This window comes from Lampetra fluviatilis, chromosome 14 (assembly GCF_964198595.1).
Source record: "Lampetra fluviatilis chromosome 14, kcLamFluv1.1, whole genome shotgun sequence".
NCBI lineage: Eukaryota > Metazoa > Chordata > Hyperoartia > Petromyzontiformes > Petromyzontidae > Lampetra > Lampetra fluviatilis.
Window position 1 is genome coordinate 3,851,255 of NC_136288.1, and position 20,412 is coordinate 3,871,666.

Genomic DNA, 20,412 nt, shown 5'->3' on the forward strand with positions numbered 1-20,412 from the left:
TCAATGAGAAACGTTTTCAAATGTTTAATTAGAGAATACATTCTAAACTGCATTAATAATGTGATGGTTGTGCCATGTGCATAATGGAGCTTTGTGGCTAATGGAACCCAAATGTTTTTTTAATCGTAGTAAATTGTTAACTTGTGACAGTGTTAAATTATCAAAATGTTTACACTATGGGAACCTCATTTGCCAGTAAAAATATGATAATTGGTTCTTTACCCTTCTATCTGGCAACAAAACTGACACCTTTTTACAAGGAGTCATGTTTGCATAGACCGCAATACCTGCAGTCATAATACAAAACAAAAGAACATAACTCTGATAATGTGCACTGTCCTTAAAGTTGATACTTTAAAAACAACTTTAAGGACAGTGCACATTATCAGAGTTATGTTCTTTTGTTTGTATTATGACTGCAGGTATTGCGGTCTATGCAAACATGACTCCTTGTAAAAAGGTGTCAGTTTTGTTGCCAGATAGAAGGGTAAAGAACCAATTATCATATCAAAATGTTTTTTTTAACATTTTAATGATACTTTTGAATTTTTTCAATTTTTACGAGTTCCATAAAAGATGTTCATATCTTCTTATTGTCAGTTGTTACATTTTTACCAGACACTAAAACATATGTCTATCGTACTATTCAAACAAGTAGGCCAGTGTGTTCCTGTGTCACAGCAAATACGAAAATATAATATAACGGACCTTTGCACAGTCTCCTAGACCATAGCTTACAGAATACATTTCATATCAGATGGGGATGCCGCCTGGTTGTGAATGAAGGCTATTGATTGACAGATCGATCGAGGTAATGAATGACTTCTTAGCTTAGCACTAATGCGTCATGAAACAAGCATTTGAAATGACAAGCGACAGGCAAACAGAAAACCCCATTACGATGCAGAAATCGCTAGAACCCTAATCCCAGACCTAAACCGTTCTTGTGCTAACACTTTATTCATGCCACCCTCCCTCCCTCACACACAGAATCCCTCTGCCACACCAACCCACCTCTCCTTTTCGACACCACCCACCGCTGCGCACTGCCCCCCCGAACGTACAAATGTGGTCAAGCAGCGGCGACGGTGGCGAGGAACGCCCCCCCTCCCCCGTCTATTTCTGGATGTCGCACTGGAGCAGGAGCACGATGGACGGGTCGCTGCGTGCCGCCTCCTTGAACTCCTCCAGGGAGATGAGGCAGTCGTTGTTCTTGTCCATCTTGCTGAAGATCTTGTCGACGCGCTGCTCGGGCGTGAGGCCATCCTCGTTCATCTTCATCATGATCACCGTGCCCACCATCTTGTAGATTGCCTGCAGAACAACAACGCGTGGACGATGCGACGGAGTTCACCTTTGTCTCGTTCTTAAATTGGTGGGTTGGTGAATGTAAATAGGTTATAGAAGGCCTACAAAGCGTACATTTGGGACTATTGTAGTCGAATCTTTACTTACAATAAATAATAATTACAGACATTTTGATTCGCTATAATGCACCACGCTGGTCAGTGTGGATTGTTAAAGGGGGGCCCAAGCACTGGTTCATATATCACCACTGATGTATGTGTGTTGAACTTCTTTCGTACCGTACATAGCCAACTGTGCTAATCGGAGGTGCAACGGAAGGACAGCAAACTAAACACAAAAAGCAGTTCTAAAGAAATTAGTTTTGACATCTAGATTTTAAGTGTTTAAAAGTGGCTGAGAATCAAACTTAGATAACCAGGTTCCTAGTGTAGTATAGTCACCACTCAAATATTTTAAATTTGGCCCCATTAAATTATGGTCTGGAGAATCAATGGTATTGCTTACCAGATAGGATCAACCTTATGGTAGATTCAGCCTAAGTATTATACATATGCAGTTATAGTAATTCAATTTGTGTCGCTTCAGATATCTTGCACAACAAATAACAAGTGGGGTAGAACAGTAGTACAAGAGTTAATGCCCCACACTATGAACCTGGTGACCTGAGTTTGATTCTTGGCCGTGGCGAACGCGGGTGGCGAGTGACAGCCAAGCCAATCCTGGGCCACCCCTTCACCAACGCTTATTGATTGACGTGATGACGTATGGTTAAACAAACCCCAAGAATGACATGGCATGGGAAGGCCGTTACCTAATTGTTGATTTACGCAGGGTTTATATGATTATTATAATGTTCAGATAACAAGCAAACCTAAAGTTAGGAATTTATTCTGTCAATGAAAGCAATAGAAAATGTCAGAATACGTACACAAAAATGTATACAGTGCTATGAAATAATTGGACCAAAATAAGTTGTTTAACTCACTGCTTTGGGTCTGCCTCAGTTACTGGGAAACTGGGCATTGCCCAATTAACGATTCTGGATTTGAGCCACCAACACTCTCTGTCCAACTTAGGTGTCAGCTTCAATCCGATGGGAAATGATTTAAGTCTAGTGTGTGACGGCCCAACTCCAGGACCACCTTATGAAACAAATGATAATTTTTGCCGGTGGCACAATCCAACCTACCTCGCTGACAAAACACTGATCGGTCTTTTGGGTGGCAGGCTTTTTCCGAAAGATTTTGGGAGGCAAGGCCACATTTACTGCTCATGGGTGCTTAGCATGTCATGAATGCCAACAGTGTTAGAAGGGAGATGGGACAAACAATGTGCTGTTGATAGTTCTGAAAGTAGGAGCAAGAGAAAGTTAATAACGATGTCCTTTATAAGGAAACCTTCACCGAGTCTCAAGACTGCATTGGGGTGTTTGACCAATTCCATAATTTTATCTTTGGCATATGTTAGGAAACTGGAGTACATGGAAAAAACGCAGGCACATTAAAGGTATAATATTCAAAGCCCTACACAGATCGACTCAAGAATCCCCTGACGTACTGCCGTTTGCTGAATACCATTTAAACATGGATCTACAGCTGATGGCAAATGTCTCAAATAAAGAGTAACCATTCCTTGGAGGGAGATACTGATTGTCCTTTAATTAAATTGGCAAAGATTCTTGAGGTGAGATTCATTAATACTTGCTTGTGCCTTATCTCGTACCCTTGATGTATAACTGTGCCACAAAGCATCTGGAGATCTTGAGCCAACGCTATTTCAAACCGAATTGAATTGTATCGAAAGGTTAGACAATTTTGGAAACAGGTCACGTCCTTGCCCAGTGCACTCATGTGCTGTCTGTGTGTACACACATTATATATTGTATTCACTCTGCGTTGCTGCATATCGACGAGCGTTTCTCCTCTAGGTAGGGATTCGTCAAATCAGACACGCGTCGGAGCAATTCCAAGCGCTAATATGAGGAGCGCCGTTGCCTCCGTGAGAGACAGCGAGGCGTTGCGAGCCGGCGAATGAAGCTGTCAGCGGAAGTACAACTGCCGAGGTCTCACGGAGCCAAGGCTTGTGGCAAATCAGCCATACTTCACCACGCGGTCAGTGCGAGTTGGTGAAGGAAGCACATTTTGTGTCGCCGAGTACGTGACTGGTATGGGTGCTCCTATCCGGTACAGCTACTCAGGTCTACGTGTCTCATGAAGAGAGTGCCCCAAGAAGACGGAGCCGCGTGTGATTGCAGGGCGACTTGGAAGGATGTCACATTGGGTAGGTGTAGCAATCAGGGTGTCTGTCACTCAGCCAGTTTGCTCAGAGGCAGTGCTGGGATTCCTGCTGCCTCTGCTCGGTAATTCCTATACGAGGTAATTACCAAGGTTATTTGCGAATGACCACAGAGGAATATTTGAAAATACCTTGTTGACAAATATTTACAATGTGTGATGTTGTCATCACTACCAATCAACAAATCATGAGCGTTTGATGTTCTCAGTCCATTTGCCAGACTGCACACGCAAGTACCGTCATAAAATGTTGGTTTTCACTTCATTGAGCAAACTCCTACTCTGAGCAATACAATGTTCAAGTTGATTGCCATGCGATGAACGCTCTTTACAGGGAATAATGAAACGTTGTCTCCTATTGATAAGAAACCTATGGAAGTGACTCCAACATATTTACGTAGTGCTATATTCCATGGGCTTTTCAAATCATTCTTGATTTGAAGCTTTCGTGACTGCAGGAATCTATACTCTCTGGTTCTTTCGGTAAAGTCACGTGGATAGAAAAAACAATAAAAGAAAACACGAAGTTTCGGGCGCAAGACGGCCGCTTGTGTTGCGACCAAAACGTCGTGTTTTATTTTATTATTTTTTCTATCTACGTGACTTTTCCAATCGTATCATTACCATTGTAATGTCTCTTAGTTACACACTAAAGCTTTGCTGAGTCTTACATTATCTTCCAGAAGGTGCTACGGTGAGATTTAGTGGCTAATTCCCCTTGGAAACCGGAGTCCCGGGAAGGAAAATAAAATCTATCATTTGAGAAGGTAACACTCAAACCTCCGCACAGATTTATTAATACATTTCTTTACCACCATTTTTTGGCCAAACCCCTGCCCAAGCCTTCAACACCTGCTATTCCCTTATTCTCATCCAAGTACTAACCAGGCTCACCTCACCTTAGCTTCCGAGATCTGACAAGATCTGGGGCATTCAGAGTGATGTAGCCGGAACCAAGATGTGATGTAGAGTTTCACATGGAAGAGTTTTGTCCTGTGTCCTGATACCAACACAATTTACAGTCCTCTATCAATCCACTGCTGGATGAAGGCCTCCTCACACCGGGTTGGTCACTGGAGTTATTTGACCAAACTTCATCACATTGATTAGTTTGAGTTGGTGAAGGCGGGCAGCATAGTTCTTGGGACATAACACAGTGCAACAGTGGATTTTTGCTGTACTACCCAGCAGAGCAGTCAACAGCATCTCGATTCAGGTCCAACCCTGCTTAACTTTGGTGTTCTGATGAGGTTTTGGCGCCTTCCAGGTAGGGTTTCCCCCCCACAGGCACTCAGAGTGAATTTGCAACATAACCGTGGATGAAATTAATCAGAGCGCTCTGATTAATTGGCAAGTGGTGGGCGAGTGCGGGGGGGGGGTCGAGTGGGGTGGGGGCGAGAGCGGCACCTCGATGATCTCCAGCATCTCGACGCGTGAGATGTATCCGTCCCCGTCTAGGTCGTACATGTTGAAGGCCCAGTTGAGCTTCTGCTCGAAGTTGCCACGGGACGTGACGCTCAGTGCGCAGATGAACTCCCGGAAGTCGATGGTGCCATCGCTGTTCTTGTCAAAGGTCCGGAAGGCGTGCTGAGCAAACTTGGACGCGTCGCCGTACGGGAAGAACTGATGGGGTTTGTTTTTTTTCATTCAGGGAGAAGAGAAAGAGATCGAGGAAGACACGAGGCAGACGGAGAGAGAGACAGAGAGGAGACACACAGACAGAGAGATAGAGAGATGAGAGAGAGAGAAACGGAGAGACAGATACAAATATAGAATTGAATTAGGACGAGGGAACATTTTTTTCTTATTTAGATGACATCTTACAAACTTTAATGGCAGTATATAGCAGCACAGAAAGTCGGTAACTGACCAACTGGTTTCATTTTGACGGCTCACTTATCAAGAGTTATAATCGCATCTGGTCGGATGCCTCTTTTGCATGAGGGTCTTCCTCCCCAATCTTCCTCTCTTACTAATTATGCCATGTAAACTGTTGAGTGATGCTGCTTCCTCCCAGCACTTATTATAACTTGGCAACAGAAGTTATTGAGTGTTCCTGTTTAATAATGGAACGGCTGCTTCTGAATGCCATTGCATCCGGGAACAAGTGCCCTTGCTGCACGGCGCAGATGCCAATAGCAGTAGAAGCCACAGCTGAGTTCGGAGTGCAGGAGGCTACATACACACGCACACAGCTGGAAAAAAAGGGCACACATACAAAAAAATGTCCACGCAGAGCTCTTTTCTCAATCCACTTTCCGGATGAGTAACGGTTCGTCGGAGCAATTCGACTGTGATTCACCACGTTGGTCAGTGCCCGTTGGTAAAGGCAGCTTAGGGGCACAGTACAGGGCAACAACAATATTGCTGAACTTCCCCGTGCTGATTACATAGCCCTACAGCAGCCGCCTACAGCAAATGGTTTATGCATTATGCCCAAGCTGGCACTATCCGCGCTCGAGTCTTCTTAGCTTCTGAGATCTGATGAGGTCGGTAATTCTCGGCGATTTCAAATGCAAACGCAATCAACGGGGAAAACAACAGTAATATAATGAGGGAGTTATAGGTCTGATGATGTGGCCATGATGAGACTATAATGCCTTAATGCTAAACTACCGCTGTTTAATGAAATTAAAAAAACCTTCTTCCCAGAAGCAGAATGTGGCTCAAGAAACGGGAATATTCCATTTGTGACAGAGATTTGCACTTGCGGATGCAATCGCAGTCTGCTTGTGCACTGATGCCCTGAGGCCTAACTGAGAGTCGCATATAAACCTGTCAAAATACTAGTAATAAAAACAAATGCTGCGTGGCACGGGTCTGTGCAAGGTATGAGGCTTAACGCCCACGCTCAAAAGATTTCTCTCCTTTTCAATTACCGGCGAGTCATTACCGCATTACATGGCGTATTGACAAGACTGCACCGCAAAACACATCTTCATTTCTTTGTCCTTTCTTGCAGAGGGCAGCCTAATTGAGCTGCTTACAACTCATTTCCAAGCAAGTGCCCCATTGTCCCTCTCAATTCTGGGCAAATATATCAACGATTGCCCATTTTATAATACCACTTAAAACACCAGGCACAGGAGAACCTCTTCGTGCTAATAACCCACTTAATATTTGTAAATGCTCTAACTCCTTAGCACGAATATTAAACTCACTTAAACGGGCTTGTAATTTCTGCACTATCTTGACCCCAATTCATTTCCACTTCTCACATGTCCGACCATGTTAAACCTTCATTAAACATATCTATAAATTATATTGTCTCTGACAACACTGCAGGATTTCTTGATAGGACCTTGATAACTGCAACTTTCTCTGCTATGAAATCCTAATTTCTTAGATATGCAAATTTCAGTTGTTATAAAACTGTACGGCTGACTGGCTTCTGGGCAAAAACAAACTTAACAAAAACAGAATCTCGTGCCTGTATGACTTCATATTCCCAAATAGATCAACTACAAGTTATCCCTCAAATAATATACACCAAGATTACAATAAAGTAATTGTTACATCGCATGACACTGGGAAAATCCACAATGTAATGACAAAAGACAAAGACACAGATCCCCCGTATAGCCATAACAGACAGTTTGGGCAAGTGCTGTGAGCAAGCACCTATGAAGGCCAGAGGGGCTGGGTGGTCAGCACCACACCTGGCCGCCTTTGTCTCCCCAGTGACGATGTTTACACACCACACCAGTTACTCATTTGAGGCTGAGTCGACCTAGGGGAGGCGCAGGACCGGTTCAAATAATCGTCACTGGTGTTGGCCGTGAGTGGGAATCGAACTCGGGTCGCTGGGTTCATAGCGCAGCATGCTACCGCTCCCCACAATGCAATGGGCACCCTAAATGTGATGCACACGTTATAATAGACTGTTCTAACCACAAAGGCTATGTACATTTAAATATGCATGTGGTGGAGAACTTTAAAATAACGTATAATCTCATTTGAAATTATTTTCCATTGTCTTCAGATCCACATGTTCTCATCTGCCGTTTTAATATAACTTATTTTCCCAGATCGTTAGAGTTGTGGCAATAGACTTGTCTGGATTGGATTACATCATTCAAGTTTGTTCCTCCGTTATTCCTGGGGTTTATCTCGCCTGGTATGCAGGAGGGCGTGGGTTCGATCCCAACCCTGCCTCTCTCCCCATGGTCGCTTAGATTTTTCTCTGGGTCCTCCGGTTTTTCCCCGCACGCGATTAAAAACAACGTGCATTTAGAGGATTTGGCTGCTACAAATTTCCACGCGATAAGCCACTTCATTGAGCTATCATTTGTGGCCTAGTCGCTTCTGAAAAAGAGCCATATAGCTCAGTGGGCCTTACTTGGTAAAATAAAAAAAATGTTACCTAGGATTTGTTCCGAGGATGTGGGTGGGTGGGGGGGGGCTGTACATTGGGCCACGCAAATGAAGTCTCAAGTCTGTATCTGCTCTAGCACCTCAGTGACTGGAGGATGCCGTTGTAGTGAGCTCAAGAGGTGTATGCATAAATGGGTGTCACGTCCTTTTTTTGGGGAAATCTTGCAGCCTTCCCAGTATATAGCCGAGGTGTTCAATTGAGGCGAGACGGAACAGGGCATTGCACCAGTGGGGTGTCGGGGGGAGCGCTCCTCGTGTGGTTTCCATGCATTAAGGATGGCTTTGTGGGCTTTGAACACGTTAAATCTTGCTCATGTTTTAATTTCTCTAGGATTTTTATTCTTCTTTCTATAAAATATATTTTTGGAGTTCTTTGACATGAGCCACCGCTAGAGAGATAATATAAGAACACAATAATAATAATGTCGTGTTCCTTGTGACTGCTATTTGGGAGATTGAACTGGACAACAATCCGGCAGGTACCGTCCTCTCTAGCATTTGTTTACTAACTTGTTGGTGCTTTGAAGGAGGGCCGTTGCACAAAACGTCGCCTACTTTTGTTTTCCCTTTTAAGGTCACGGCGTTATTGACGAATGTGTCGAGTTTATTTGTATAACAACTATTCGGTGCTCATTGCCTTTCCTGCTCAGTGCCTAGAAATGATTTTTTGTATTTCACTGCTGCGCAATAAACAAAATCATTGTAACAGTAAAGTATTGCATTACATGTGACAGAGCAGTTGGCTTTACCAGCAGTCAGCAGACCTAGTCCCGAAGACATCCATCACCGACTTAAGCAAAGAAAATTAAACAAAGCTGCAAGGGACTACGTTGTCCGTGGTACACAAGCGCAAGCAAATAAAAAAACCTTGCCACATTTATCATAAACACTGCAGCATTGCAGGAAATGATAAAAAAACGCACAATAGGCTGACTTTTTATAGTCGTGGTTGTTGAGCACGGGCCTGTAGGCTCACCAAAAAAATAATAATACCAAGGGCCAAGCAACAAACAGCGATATTAAAGTCGTGATAGATAAGAGTTAATACTTTCTTGAATTGAACAAGGGTTTTTTTTGTTCGAACTTTGGAAAGAGAGACGATGGGAGGAGGGAATTGGAAAGTCAAGCAGTGCGAGTATAACGAATGGAGTTAATTTAACGATGGGCCTTTAAACCGTACCCACCGACATTGTCAGCGTTCCCACGATAAAGTTTCGTACGTTCATTCAAGAATGTTACGTTTACTTCAAATCAGTTTATATGTACATTATGTTTTCGACTTTTCTGAGGTTTTTATTACTACTCAATGTATATGAATGAATAACTGCCCATGTCAACTATTAAAAAAGAAATTTGCCTCAGTGAACCACAGTGTAACGTTCGATCTCCAACTATAAAACCAGTCACTCTTTCTGCCCTCTCGCTCTGCTCCTCGGAAGAAGCACCACCGCTCCAAACATCGGACTATTATCATCATCATCAGCCATGAACAATCTGCTGTTGGATGAAGGCCTCCCCAAACTGTTGCCATCTCTCACCATCCTGTGACACAACAATGCACCCAGCACCTGCACACGAGCTCATTTCATTATTCCATCTCCCCCGGTACAGGTCCTCTCAAAGCGTGCTTCATCCCTTGGCTACCACTCTGCCCTTGGATTTGCCCATTGACCATCGTCCCTCCTGGCGACGCCCACATAACTTTCCTTAACAATTATAATTATTTTTCGATTTAAAGCTTTCGTGACTGCAGGGATTCATCTTCTTGGTTCTTTCGGTAAAATCACGTAGAAGGGAAATAATAAAATAAATTCTTTTTTTATTATATTACTTTATAATGTTTTACTTTTATTATTTTATTATTTCCCTTCTACGTGACTTTACCGAAAGAACCAAGAAGATGAATTATAATTATGTCTTTAACCTGCATATGTTTTCTGATCCGTGCGTTTCTCTTTCTGTCTCTCAGTACAAGCAGACAATTATATTCTTGGTTCTTTCGGTAAAGTCACGTAAGAAAATGTTCTTGCTGTGGTTTTCACATCTGATGATGATTGCTTGTGTTGCAATCGAAACGTCATGAGAATTTAATTGTTTTGTTTTTATTATTTTATTATTTCCTTTCTACGTGACTTTACCGAAAGAACCAAGAATATGAATCCCTGCAGTCACGAAAGCTTTAAATCGAAATTCAGACAATTATAATCAGTGTTATTGGCAAATACAGAGTGCTTCAAAAAAAAGTTAACACTTGTATGGGACTATCGTTTTAATGGAAAAAGAACGGATAATACACAGTAACATGATAACAAATGTATGTTAATAGCTTAAAAAATAAAAAAGTCTCCACTTATTCGCCATCAATGTCAACACGTGCCTGGAATCTTCTCCAGGTGGCCTCCAGAGCCCGGAGGCACATTTCTCGTGGCATTGTTGCAAATTCTCAGAATTGTTAAACAATTTTTGAAGCCCCCTGTACAGCGATATTTGAGAATTCAAATCTGACCACTGCATGAATAAATATTACATTTCTCTTTAACAATCATGCCTAATCAATAAAATCTTATATTTAAAACAAAATGCTTTTCCTGCATTCCTCTAATACTTCTCTGGACAAATTTTTTCTCGAAGCTACTTACCAACACCCGAGAGAGGGACCTATATTTATCGACCTGCTTATTGATCTGTTGAGAAGGGTTTGTGGCACACTATCTTCTTCCATTACCAATCTAGGCGATTAGGACCGGTTGTGCACCCCGCAGCTATTTCCTGCGTCGTCCGGAGTGTCGTAAAACCCATTTGTGGCCCCCACTTTTTGTAGGTTTCCTCTGCCAAAAGCGGAGACTTAAATCCTGGCACTTTAAGCCAGGATGCATCGCTTCAGAAATAGCCGCGAGGTATTGGCATGGATTTAGTTGTGTCTTGGGGTGTGGTGAGGCAGGGACGGTCCTGCCCACCACTGCCTGTCTCAAAGCTTCATTTTCTCACATGCGGTGTTCATCCATCGGACGGTAAATGAACGTTGATGTAGGCTTTTTACAAATGTGGACCAAAATTATGGAATGTTAGTAGATTATGTTGCGCACATGATGATGTCAGCATGATAAATGCAAACAGCATGAAAGAGATGCCTCAATCCGTCGACTGAAATTTATTTCGGCGCTCGCGATAACGCGCATTGAATTGCGTGTTCGAGCGTCGATTGTACTCAATTGATATGCATTGTATGTAGTTGAGTCATGTGAACCATGCAGCCACTTGAGGTTGCTACATTCACTGCAATAGAAGTACAAGCCACCGATCCTTGAGTCCAATCGTGACCTCGGAATCGTGAAAATGTATCAAAGTGCCAGGAGGACAAATGCATAATACTCTTAAAAAACTGCACTTGTTACTGTGCACCACCCACACATCTCTCAATAAGCGAGCACGATTTGTGCAAATCACTGGCAGCCTAACCGAGCGCATCGCATCTATCAAGGAAATCCAAGTATGCGCAGAAGTTGCAGTGCAGCTAAATTTCGGCATTGTGTTTTAAAAAAATGATTCCACTTTACTCATAGGAATAAATTGCAGTTTTTATTTGTATTTATAGGCATTAATTAACAGTGTTTAAATATAACTATTTTACGCTACGATAATTTTCCTAACGAGAATTTTCACCTCCGCGATGTGTAATTGCCTCCTCAGCGGTGCCGACTGCCACCCCGCTATCAGCTTTCCCTTCTTGTCCCTCGGTCCCACGGTGTTATAATCTTTCGCAGTTAGTTATTTGGGTGTTAATCAATGTGTAATGTTAAGTTATTTTTACGCGCAATGCCAACATATCAAACAGGTTTATCGTTTTACCAAAACAACCCACAACACATGGGGTACGAGGTTTCACGTTTCTATACAGCAGGACGGTGTCAGTCTGGCCGTCAGAAGCAGTTTGACATATTGGGCCTTCGGGCATAGACTCAACAGCTGTGTAGTAAGTGCGGTGAAAAAAATGATTGAAACATTTTTTTTTACAATTGTAGTTAATTTGGTTGATCCAGCCTTCAGGCACTGCCATATAATTTATTTGAAATTTAAAATGTTTTTTTAAATTTTATTTAACTGACAAAATGATGCATCCATTCACTTTAAGTAAAATATCACAGCTGGAAAATGAAAAATATATTGGATCACATTTGAAAGAAAAACCCCCACAAGAAATGAATGTAAAATCGTTCTTACAAGTGTAACATATGAATAGACTTCACAGTCGGAGCAATGCAATACAAGTTCTACTGAAATAATGAGAAAGGGTGGCCGTGTATGTGTAAATACAAAATGTAATCTTCTTGGTTCTTTCGGTAAAGTCACGTAGAATGGAAATAATACAATAATAAAAATAAATCATAATAAAATAATTCTCACGACGTTTCGGCCACAATGCAAGCAGCCATCCTCAGGTGAAGAACAGGTCTTAGAGTCGCGACCTGTGGCCGAAACGTCGTGAGAATTATTTAAAATGTGAAATTTTTATTATTTTATTATTTCCATTCTACGTGACTTTACTGAAAAAACCAAGAAGATGAATGCCTGCCGTCACGAAAGCTTTAAATTGAAACAAAATGTAATTTTACGTATGAATTTGTGGGAAACTCCCACCTCTCCCGAGATGTCTCGCCAGTGTGGGAAAGTAGGCCAATTGCCTTCGAGAATGTCTCTCTTGAGCTCCCTCTCGTTTGTGAATGAAAGCTAAAAAAAATTGTATTTGGGCTATGACCCCAGCAAGCGATCACCAACTCATTTAAGCCTTTAACGTTAAGCTTTTAACATAACATCCCGATTAATTCCCGAAATGAAATGTATTTGGCTGCAGTCAGGATTGACCTTTAACTTAATTCGGGCAGAATCCGTGGTGATCGTATGTACTCGCGCACATATGCATCAAGCAAAATCGATGCTTACGCTCAAGAGACCCAATATCCATGCAACAAATTGTACTTGTAAGAATCAACTAATTTTATGAATCATCCGAAATACTCACAAATTATGCAGTGCATAAAACAGTACAAACTAGATATGATAATGAACGAAAAAATAAAGATGGTAAAAATGTAAAAACAAAAACCTTAAGTGACTCTGTCTCATGGACATTTTAACTTTATGGCGGTACTATGGTACCCTGGGGTTACCATAGTACCCCGGCTCTCGCATCATGTCCGTGATGCAATCGTTTTTAGTCTGTTGATGGTCAGCGATGCAGCAATCGACTCATCTCGACGAGCTGTACACGATGTACTATCCAAATTAAAATTTTCCATGACAGATTTTTTTATGCTGATGTTTGGCGTTTCGACATCGCGGAGTGTGGCACTGATTTCGGATTGATCGGTACCCCAGTCGCGGAGTGAAGTACACCCCTGGAAAAAATAGTGTCCCAGAAATATAATATTTAATTACCTTGGCCCATTTAGTATTATTGGGTACCCCGGGGTACCGCGATGAGGATCACGTGTCGAACCACTGGGGAAGTGAATTAGTTACATTCCTATTGACATTAAGCCCGGCATCTGGCAATCACATCATAATTCCAGAACACATTCATTCACCCACATCTTACTGTGCTTATGGAAAACTGAACTTAATGAAAAGCAACAAAACGGCATGCCTAAATGAGTTTTTCTAATCAGCGTTATATCACCAGTGGTAGCAGATGGTTCACGTAAACGTTGACAAAATAAATGGCGCAGAAGGTGCAAAGTGCACGGAGAAAGCGTGGAGAGATGCACGCTGAGAATTGCAACTGAGAAATGGAAAGAGGAATGCACGGATCAGGGATCAAATGCAAATCCGAGACATTGTATTGACTGTTAGGAAAAGTAAGCGAGCATGGGCAAGACACGTCAGAAGGAGGGATGATGGGCAGTAGCCGAGACTAACAATAAAGTGGCAGCTAAGGAGGGAACACACTTAAGGGCACGTCCCAGTTTGGAGATGTATTGACGAGATCAGCTTATGCGCAAGAATTGTCACATCACAAGACTGTGATGACTTGGGGAAAACTTGATTGTATGAATGTATGTTGAACTTCTTTCACACTGTAAGTAGCCAACCGCGCTAATCAGAGGTACGGGGGTAGGACAACAAACTAAACACAAAAAGCAGTTCTAAAGAAACGAGTTTTCAATCTAGATGTAAAAATGCATAGCTCCAGTGGCTTCCTAATATCAGAAGGAAGAGCGTTCCAGATGGCCGCTTAAGCGCTAATTGAGCAGTGAACAGATCATGGCTGGTGACGATGACAAATGTGCTGCATTTTTCTGAGCACAGACATTCAGTTGTAGCATAATAAGCTCATGATTTCAATCGTTCCCCTGCGCCCTCCACAAAGAAACGCATCTCATCCATATGTTACAGAATGAGTGCAAAAATAATGAAAAAAAATATAACGAAATGAAAAACAGGAATAAACAAACATATTGCACCAGCAATTTGAGCAGCAAGATAACGGAGAGAAAAAAAAAGAGTCAGGAAGCCCCAAAAACATGCTGCGATGATATCTCTCTCTCTCTCTCATACTAATGGATGGATGTGATAAAAAAACACAACCGGGCATTTAAAATGCAACAGTGCTTAGACATATCTGCTGAAGTGGCATAACCGTGGATGAGAAGAAACAATCCATAGTGAGGGCAATCAGCGTAATTGTGTCTCGGGAATAAAAAAAAAAAATCTATCGCAGGGAAATGGCCTGTCATGCGCAGCCGGCCACAGACCCCGGGTACAAAGCAAAACATGGATTTTTATTGACGTTTTACTGATCCGTGCAAACGAGCGGAATTTTATGTCGCCACAGCAGAGCGCCACATTGAGCCCAGAGACCTGAGCGCCGTTGTGGGCAAATTCCACGCTCAGCGTTCTGCACATCTCTGAAGTAAAACGTCCAGACAGTTATTTGATTTTAATTCTGAAAGGGTAAGAATTGCCAAAGGTGACGATTGGTGAAATCGCATGTTTGGAGAGAGATTGCGAGTGAAAATAGTTTCTCCGATCTAACACCTTGACGTAGAGCTGTTGAAACTCCTCCAGGTTCAGCTTGCCGCTGGGGCAGTCCTTGAGGAAGCCCTTGTACCACTGCTTCAGCTCAGCCTCGTTGAATTCTGTGCTCTTCAGTAAGTCCTCCAGCACCTCTGGAGCCAGCTTGCTGTTTTGCTTGCCCATCGCGAGAGGTCAGAGCTGTGGGGTAAAAGAAGAGGACAGAGTCATTGAGGTCATTGCTCACCAAGGCTCCACAACATCTTTCACTGGCTCAACAGCAAATCGACATTGCTTTTGGCGTGCAGCATTATGGGAAAATCTGGCAATGCCTTGAGAGTATTTTTTGTTTGTTACAACTGGTGAAAATTGGTTAGGAAAGCAACGTGATATTTTAAATAAAATACTGTAAAAAGTAGACATTCAACTTGAATGGATAATAAGAACACAACATATACCAGATCAAAAAAAGATTAAAATGTAAATAACATTATTAATTGTGGTTTATATATGCAGGCTGTAAATAAAAAAAATATTATAGTCAACTCTCAATTATCTGGGGGAATGGGGGAAGGGGCAGCCCGGATAAAAAAATATGAATTGGGCATAACAAATGTGAATTAGGTTACACAACGCAATGTGTTGTTTACCAACATAGAATGGCTATTAAGATGAAGAAGATATTTTTTATTGTTTCTTGAAGACGTTGGTTTTTTGGTCACGTGAGTCACCGACCCACAGTGAGTGAGGAGCAGTGGCTATTCAAACCAACGGATGGGTAAAAGCTAAATACAGTGTATATACTTTATATTTGTTTCATTCCCACGGTTAATCCGCGACACAGACAATCCACACACTCCGAGTTCTAGGATGCGGCAAAACAATGTCGATGCATGAGAAACACATTTTCTAGACAATTGAACATTATTGTTAATTGTAGTGGCAAGCATTTATAATGTGTCTGTAAAACAAAGTTTGCTTAGCCTCCCCAAGCCCCAGCCACCTATCACGATCCTGCCGTGTAACAAGCTCTCAGTGACAATACTGACAGACGATAGACCATTTATTCTTCTGTGAACAAAAGGGCAAATGGTAAAACAATGCTTGCATCCGAATAGCTGGACACAAGCAAGTCCATCCGGTGCCAAACCATGGCAATTTAATCACCCTGAGCCTTTGTGATATCTGAGCTCACTTACCCCCAAAGCTTGCCCCCATTTAGAAACCCTTTATTAATATTGATGGCAATGTTCTGAAAGCCATCATCCCAAAGGATTCCTCTCGTCACCTACAAACTAAAAAATTGACCTCCGACCCACAGGAGGTAGCCCGCAATTCCTAGGGGACGGACAACACGTGTTGTACGTGTCGGGGAGGTCATGTGGCCGCACAAACTATTCCCATAGCTTCTTAAATATAAAACGCATTTACCTTTGTGAATGCCTTTAAGTAGGATACACTTTTCGAGCACAGATAATTTCAACTAACCCCCCCCCACCCATGCTAAATCACTCCACAGCAGCAACAGAATTAGATTAGACTCATACAAAGCAGCATTGACACCTGCAGACTCAAAAAAATAATGGGAACATTTCCCCATTACCATTAATATCAAATCAAAATACATCTTGTTCTGGGGGAACAGTGGCATACAGCAACACGGGCAGTGACAGTGGTTGAGAACCCCAGGAGATGAAAATATAACCAAGATGCACAGGCAGACTGCTAACCGGACACGTAAGGGTCGACTTCGATTTTTTTTCGCTTTAGAGAATGAAAGAAAGCAGCATTGAATTATGGGGATGTGTTGTACTTATTAAATGTGTGTAGGACGACTGCTTCTGCAGTGACCACGCACATACTCGAGATTTGTTTTAGTTAAAATTATAAATAATTGGCACATACACTATGGGACATTCCATCAGAAATAATTGTGAATGTTGGTGCAGAATGAGATTTTCTAATTGTGCGTTATGAAGGATCTGAGCGCTCTAAATTAATAGCTGCCATTTTAAAACTTAAAACAAGACGATGCATTTAAATTTTAAGAGTCGTCACGTTTTCATGGAACGCATTAAAGTTTAAAGAGGTGGACGACGTGCTAATGTCTTCCTCGGCAGATGAGAGTGCCCACCATCTGAGACAAAAAGTGTGCACAGGCCTCTACAATCTGGAAGTCTTATCAGGCAAGTATGCTGGTGGGAGCCCAGGTTGGTATATGCACTCTGATTTGACTTGCAAAGCACTGTGGGTATTTCCCATGACACTATACGGCATTAACATATTTCACCTTAACTTGGACTCTTTGAAAGACGGACAGGTGCGGGTCAACCAAACACAGGCCTGAAAACAATAAAAAGGCTGCACATTTTAATAAAGGAATACGCCTCACGTTGATGCGTTTGAACGAGCAGATTAATTTATATAGGGCTCAGACTCTTGCGGTGTTAGGTAATTGCACTCTGCAAGGGTGCGAGGAATAACAGATGGAGTTACGGCTTCATAAACCATGAGGCAGCCCCCCACGCGGGTTCTCTCCAGCTGCTGCTGCAATTTTTTTGATAGCCGAGTGTGCGACACTGCGCCGTGCGATGAGTCTCCCCGAGACCTTGAGCTCGCGGCTCGAGTCGGTCCAGCGAGCGAGACTTTAATGCAGGCAGTGACGGTTTCGTAAAAAAAAGAAAAAAATATGTATATTTAAGGGGGGGGGGGGTTCATATTGGGCTGAGGCGATGATTTGCAGCCGGGTTTGTGGAACACGCAGAGATGGCGCTGTAGACATGTGCGAGATGATGACTCGCGCACCTGGTGAGCATCGAGGGTGTCGATATTGACAGGCAGTACCGCAAGTAGGTTGCCGAGCTATTTTAATAGTGGCCATATTTTAAGGATATTTTGTCTGTCACAGAAGAGGCGAGTAATTAGATGGATTTTTTTGCCAACGTTATTATGGGTTTCATGTTTGAAATAACGGTATCTAAAATATCATCATGACGATCTCATTTTGGACATTTTTCTACCGCAACTTATATAACATGTTCATGAAATTGGCCTTATTTGAGGAGCAATAATAAATTGGCCCAACTTTCCAAGGAAGATCCTGCTGTAAAAGCCTTGAGCCTCCCTGTAATAGCCTTGTGATTTGTTTTGTGTAATATAAATTCTTATTAGGAGTGATGTTAAGTTGGGTTTTAGTTAATATCTTCATGAAGTTTTCATTTCCATGACACATAAATGTCCTTTAAGAACAACACACAGGTAGCAGAGGCTCACAGAGCATTGAGGAATGACCTTAAAAGTCTCAACGCAGGGCTGTGTCCAAGTCGGCCTCCCTTACTATATATGGGTCGACAGTGGTCCATTTATAACATATCAGTTATTTTATAGGTTACTATTCTGATGAAGTAATTGCCTACCATGTACAGAATCAAGTTGCTACACAAGATCATAAAGAATACAATAATAATGATAATAATTTACAGACCTTTGTCAATTCACTGGTGGATGAAGGCTTCCCCATGCCATGTTGGCCATTGGGGTTGTGTCACCATATTTGACCATGTTGACAGGTCCAGATGCTAACTTGCCAATGATGTAAGCCGTGGCCAGGAATTGAGCTCCCGGGATCATGTTAACTGCTGTGCCGCCGTTCCCCTTAATATATAGTAACAAAATACGTACTTGATAAACAACTTATGAAGGAAATATAAAAGGTGTTCATGAAAGTGATCACATAAAATGCTAATTACTGGTGGTGAGGGCAGAAACGGTAAAGTTATTGCTTAGTTTTGCGTCTCGGCTTGAACTAAAGCTACGAAATTAGCTCCAATTTTAAATTAATAATACTGGCAGCATTACAGTCTTCAAGGCGCATTTAATGACATAGCTTGCTCAATGAAGCATTGTCGTCAGATGTTTGTGTCTACATATATTCGAGGCTAATACACTACGTGCAGGCACTATAGAAATGTAATGATTATGGTGATGACGTCACCCTGCTGCTGCTCTATTTAAGAATTGGAGCAAGAGCAGAGCCTCACCATTCTGGCGAATTGCCCGATGATGCTGGATGCAATTACCAGCGAAACGTCGTACTCAAAAATTGTAAATGTTGTGGTTTCACTCTTCAGCACACCGGTGGGTTAAAGCAGTGAACAATTTGTCTTTTGTCAACGTGACATTTTTTTGCTGATTGGCCGTGTCGGGTGGTGGAGGGTTACGACACATTTATAAATAACGCGATCTAACCCAAAACGTTGATTATGAATTGTGGTGATATTGTGGTTACATTTACATTTCTTTACGCGATGCATGAGCAATATTTCTGCCGCTGAGTAAGAACAGAAACTGTGCTTTAGCAATTTTCGTTGTTCTTTCGGTAAAGTCGACAGACCTGTTCTCCACCTGAGGACGGCTGCTTGCGTTGTGGCCGAAACGTCGTGAGAATTATTTTATTATGTTTAATTTTTATTATTTTATTATTTCCATTCTACGTGACTTTACCGAAAGAACCAAGAAGATGAATTCCTGCAGTCACGAAAGCTTTAAATCGAAATGTGCTTTAGCAAATCAAGAATTTCAACCAATGGGGGTTCGGCAACCTGCCGCTCCGGAGCGGCACGCGGCTCTTTATGGACCGCTTCGTGACCTTGTTTTTAAAGCACCGCCGTCTCGTATTCACCACAATGCATTGCGGCTCTTGAATTATTGAGGTTTTTTTTTATTTTCCCGAAGTTCGAAAATATGGCTCTTCTTGTGATTTTCGTTACCGACCCCCCTGGTTTATGAACAAATTGTCCCTGTGCACATTTGCGTAGTCGTTGATAACTCCCTCGACGTGAAAATATGGCTTACGTTTGCATAACGAGGTAAACACGAGACCTTGGAATTGTGTTTCCACAGCACTATTGCCGGAGGGGTCTCCATTAGAGGGGTGCTCCAAAGAGACCCCTCTCGAGGGCATTTGGCCAGATATTTTGGGAGAGCTGGGAATACCCAAAGTTTACCCCACCACGCGCGACCTGCCGATTGGCTCACTGCGGTGCATCCATTGACACTGCTGGATGGACAGAGGCGGGGAGACTTAAGAACCGTGCGTCATTGCTTCAACTGATGCTTCAGGAAACCGAACCGGTGACCTCTGATGTGCTAGTCCGGTGTGCTAGCCATTACACCGCACGGCTGCATCCTTAACTCTGCGCAGGATAAAAATGTTAATATTCATGGTTTCGGCAGTGCCGCCTCAGTGTTCTGAAACTGAAGGCAAGTTGCTCTCCCTCCACCATTTTCTTTTACCAACTCACAAGTGGTCTGAGGAACGTTGCGGTGTTATTAAGTCAAGCGCAGGGCAGATCATGGTGGTGGGGTAAATGCAGAGCCCATCTCTTTTAAGCCGCCTGAGCAGCGTTGAAGAATAAACAAAAGG

General features: G+C 42.5%; 1 protein-coding gene across 1 annotated transcript in view; it reads right to left on the minus strand.

Moving 5' to 3' along the window:
* Positions 1-454: 454 nt before the first annotated feature.
* The window catches only part of LOC144935824 (visinin-like protein 1), a 43,460-nt gene continuing 23,502 nt past the window's right edge, over positions 455-20,412 (minus strand). Inside the window, exons 2-4 of the mRNA XM_078862612.1 lie at positions 15,012-15,188; positions 5,010-5,225; positions 455-1,314 (exon numbers count right to left, since the gene is read on the minus strand). Coding sequence (XP_078718738.1) covers positions 1,117-1,314; positions 5,010-5,225; positions 15,012-15,173 — 576 coding nt within the window. The 5' untranslated portion in view covers positions 15,174-15,188 and the 3' untranslated portion in view covers positions 455-1,116. The remainder of the gene's footprint in view (positions 1,315-5,009; positions 5,226-15,011; positions 15,189-20,412) is intronic.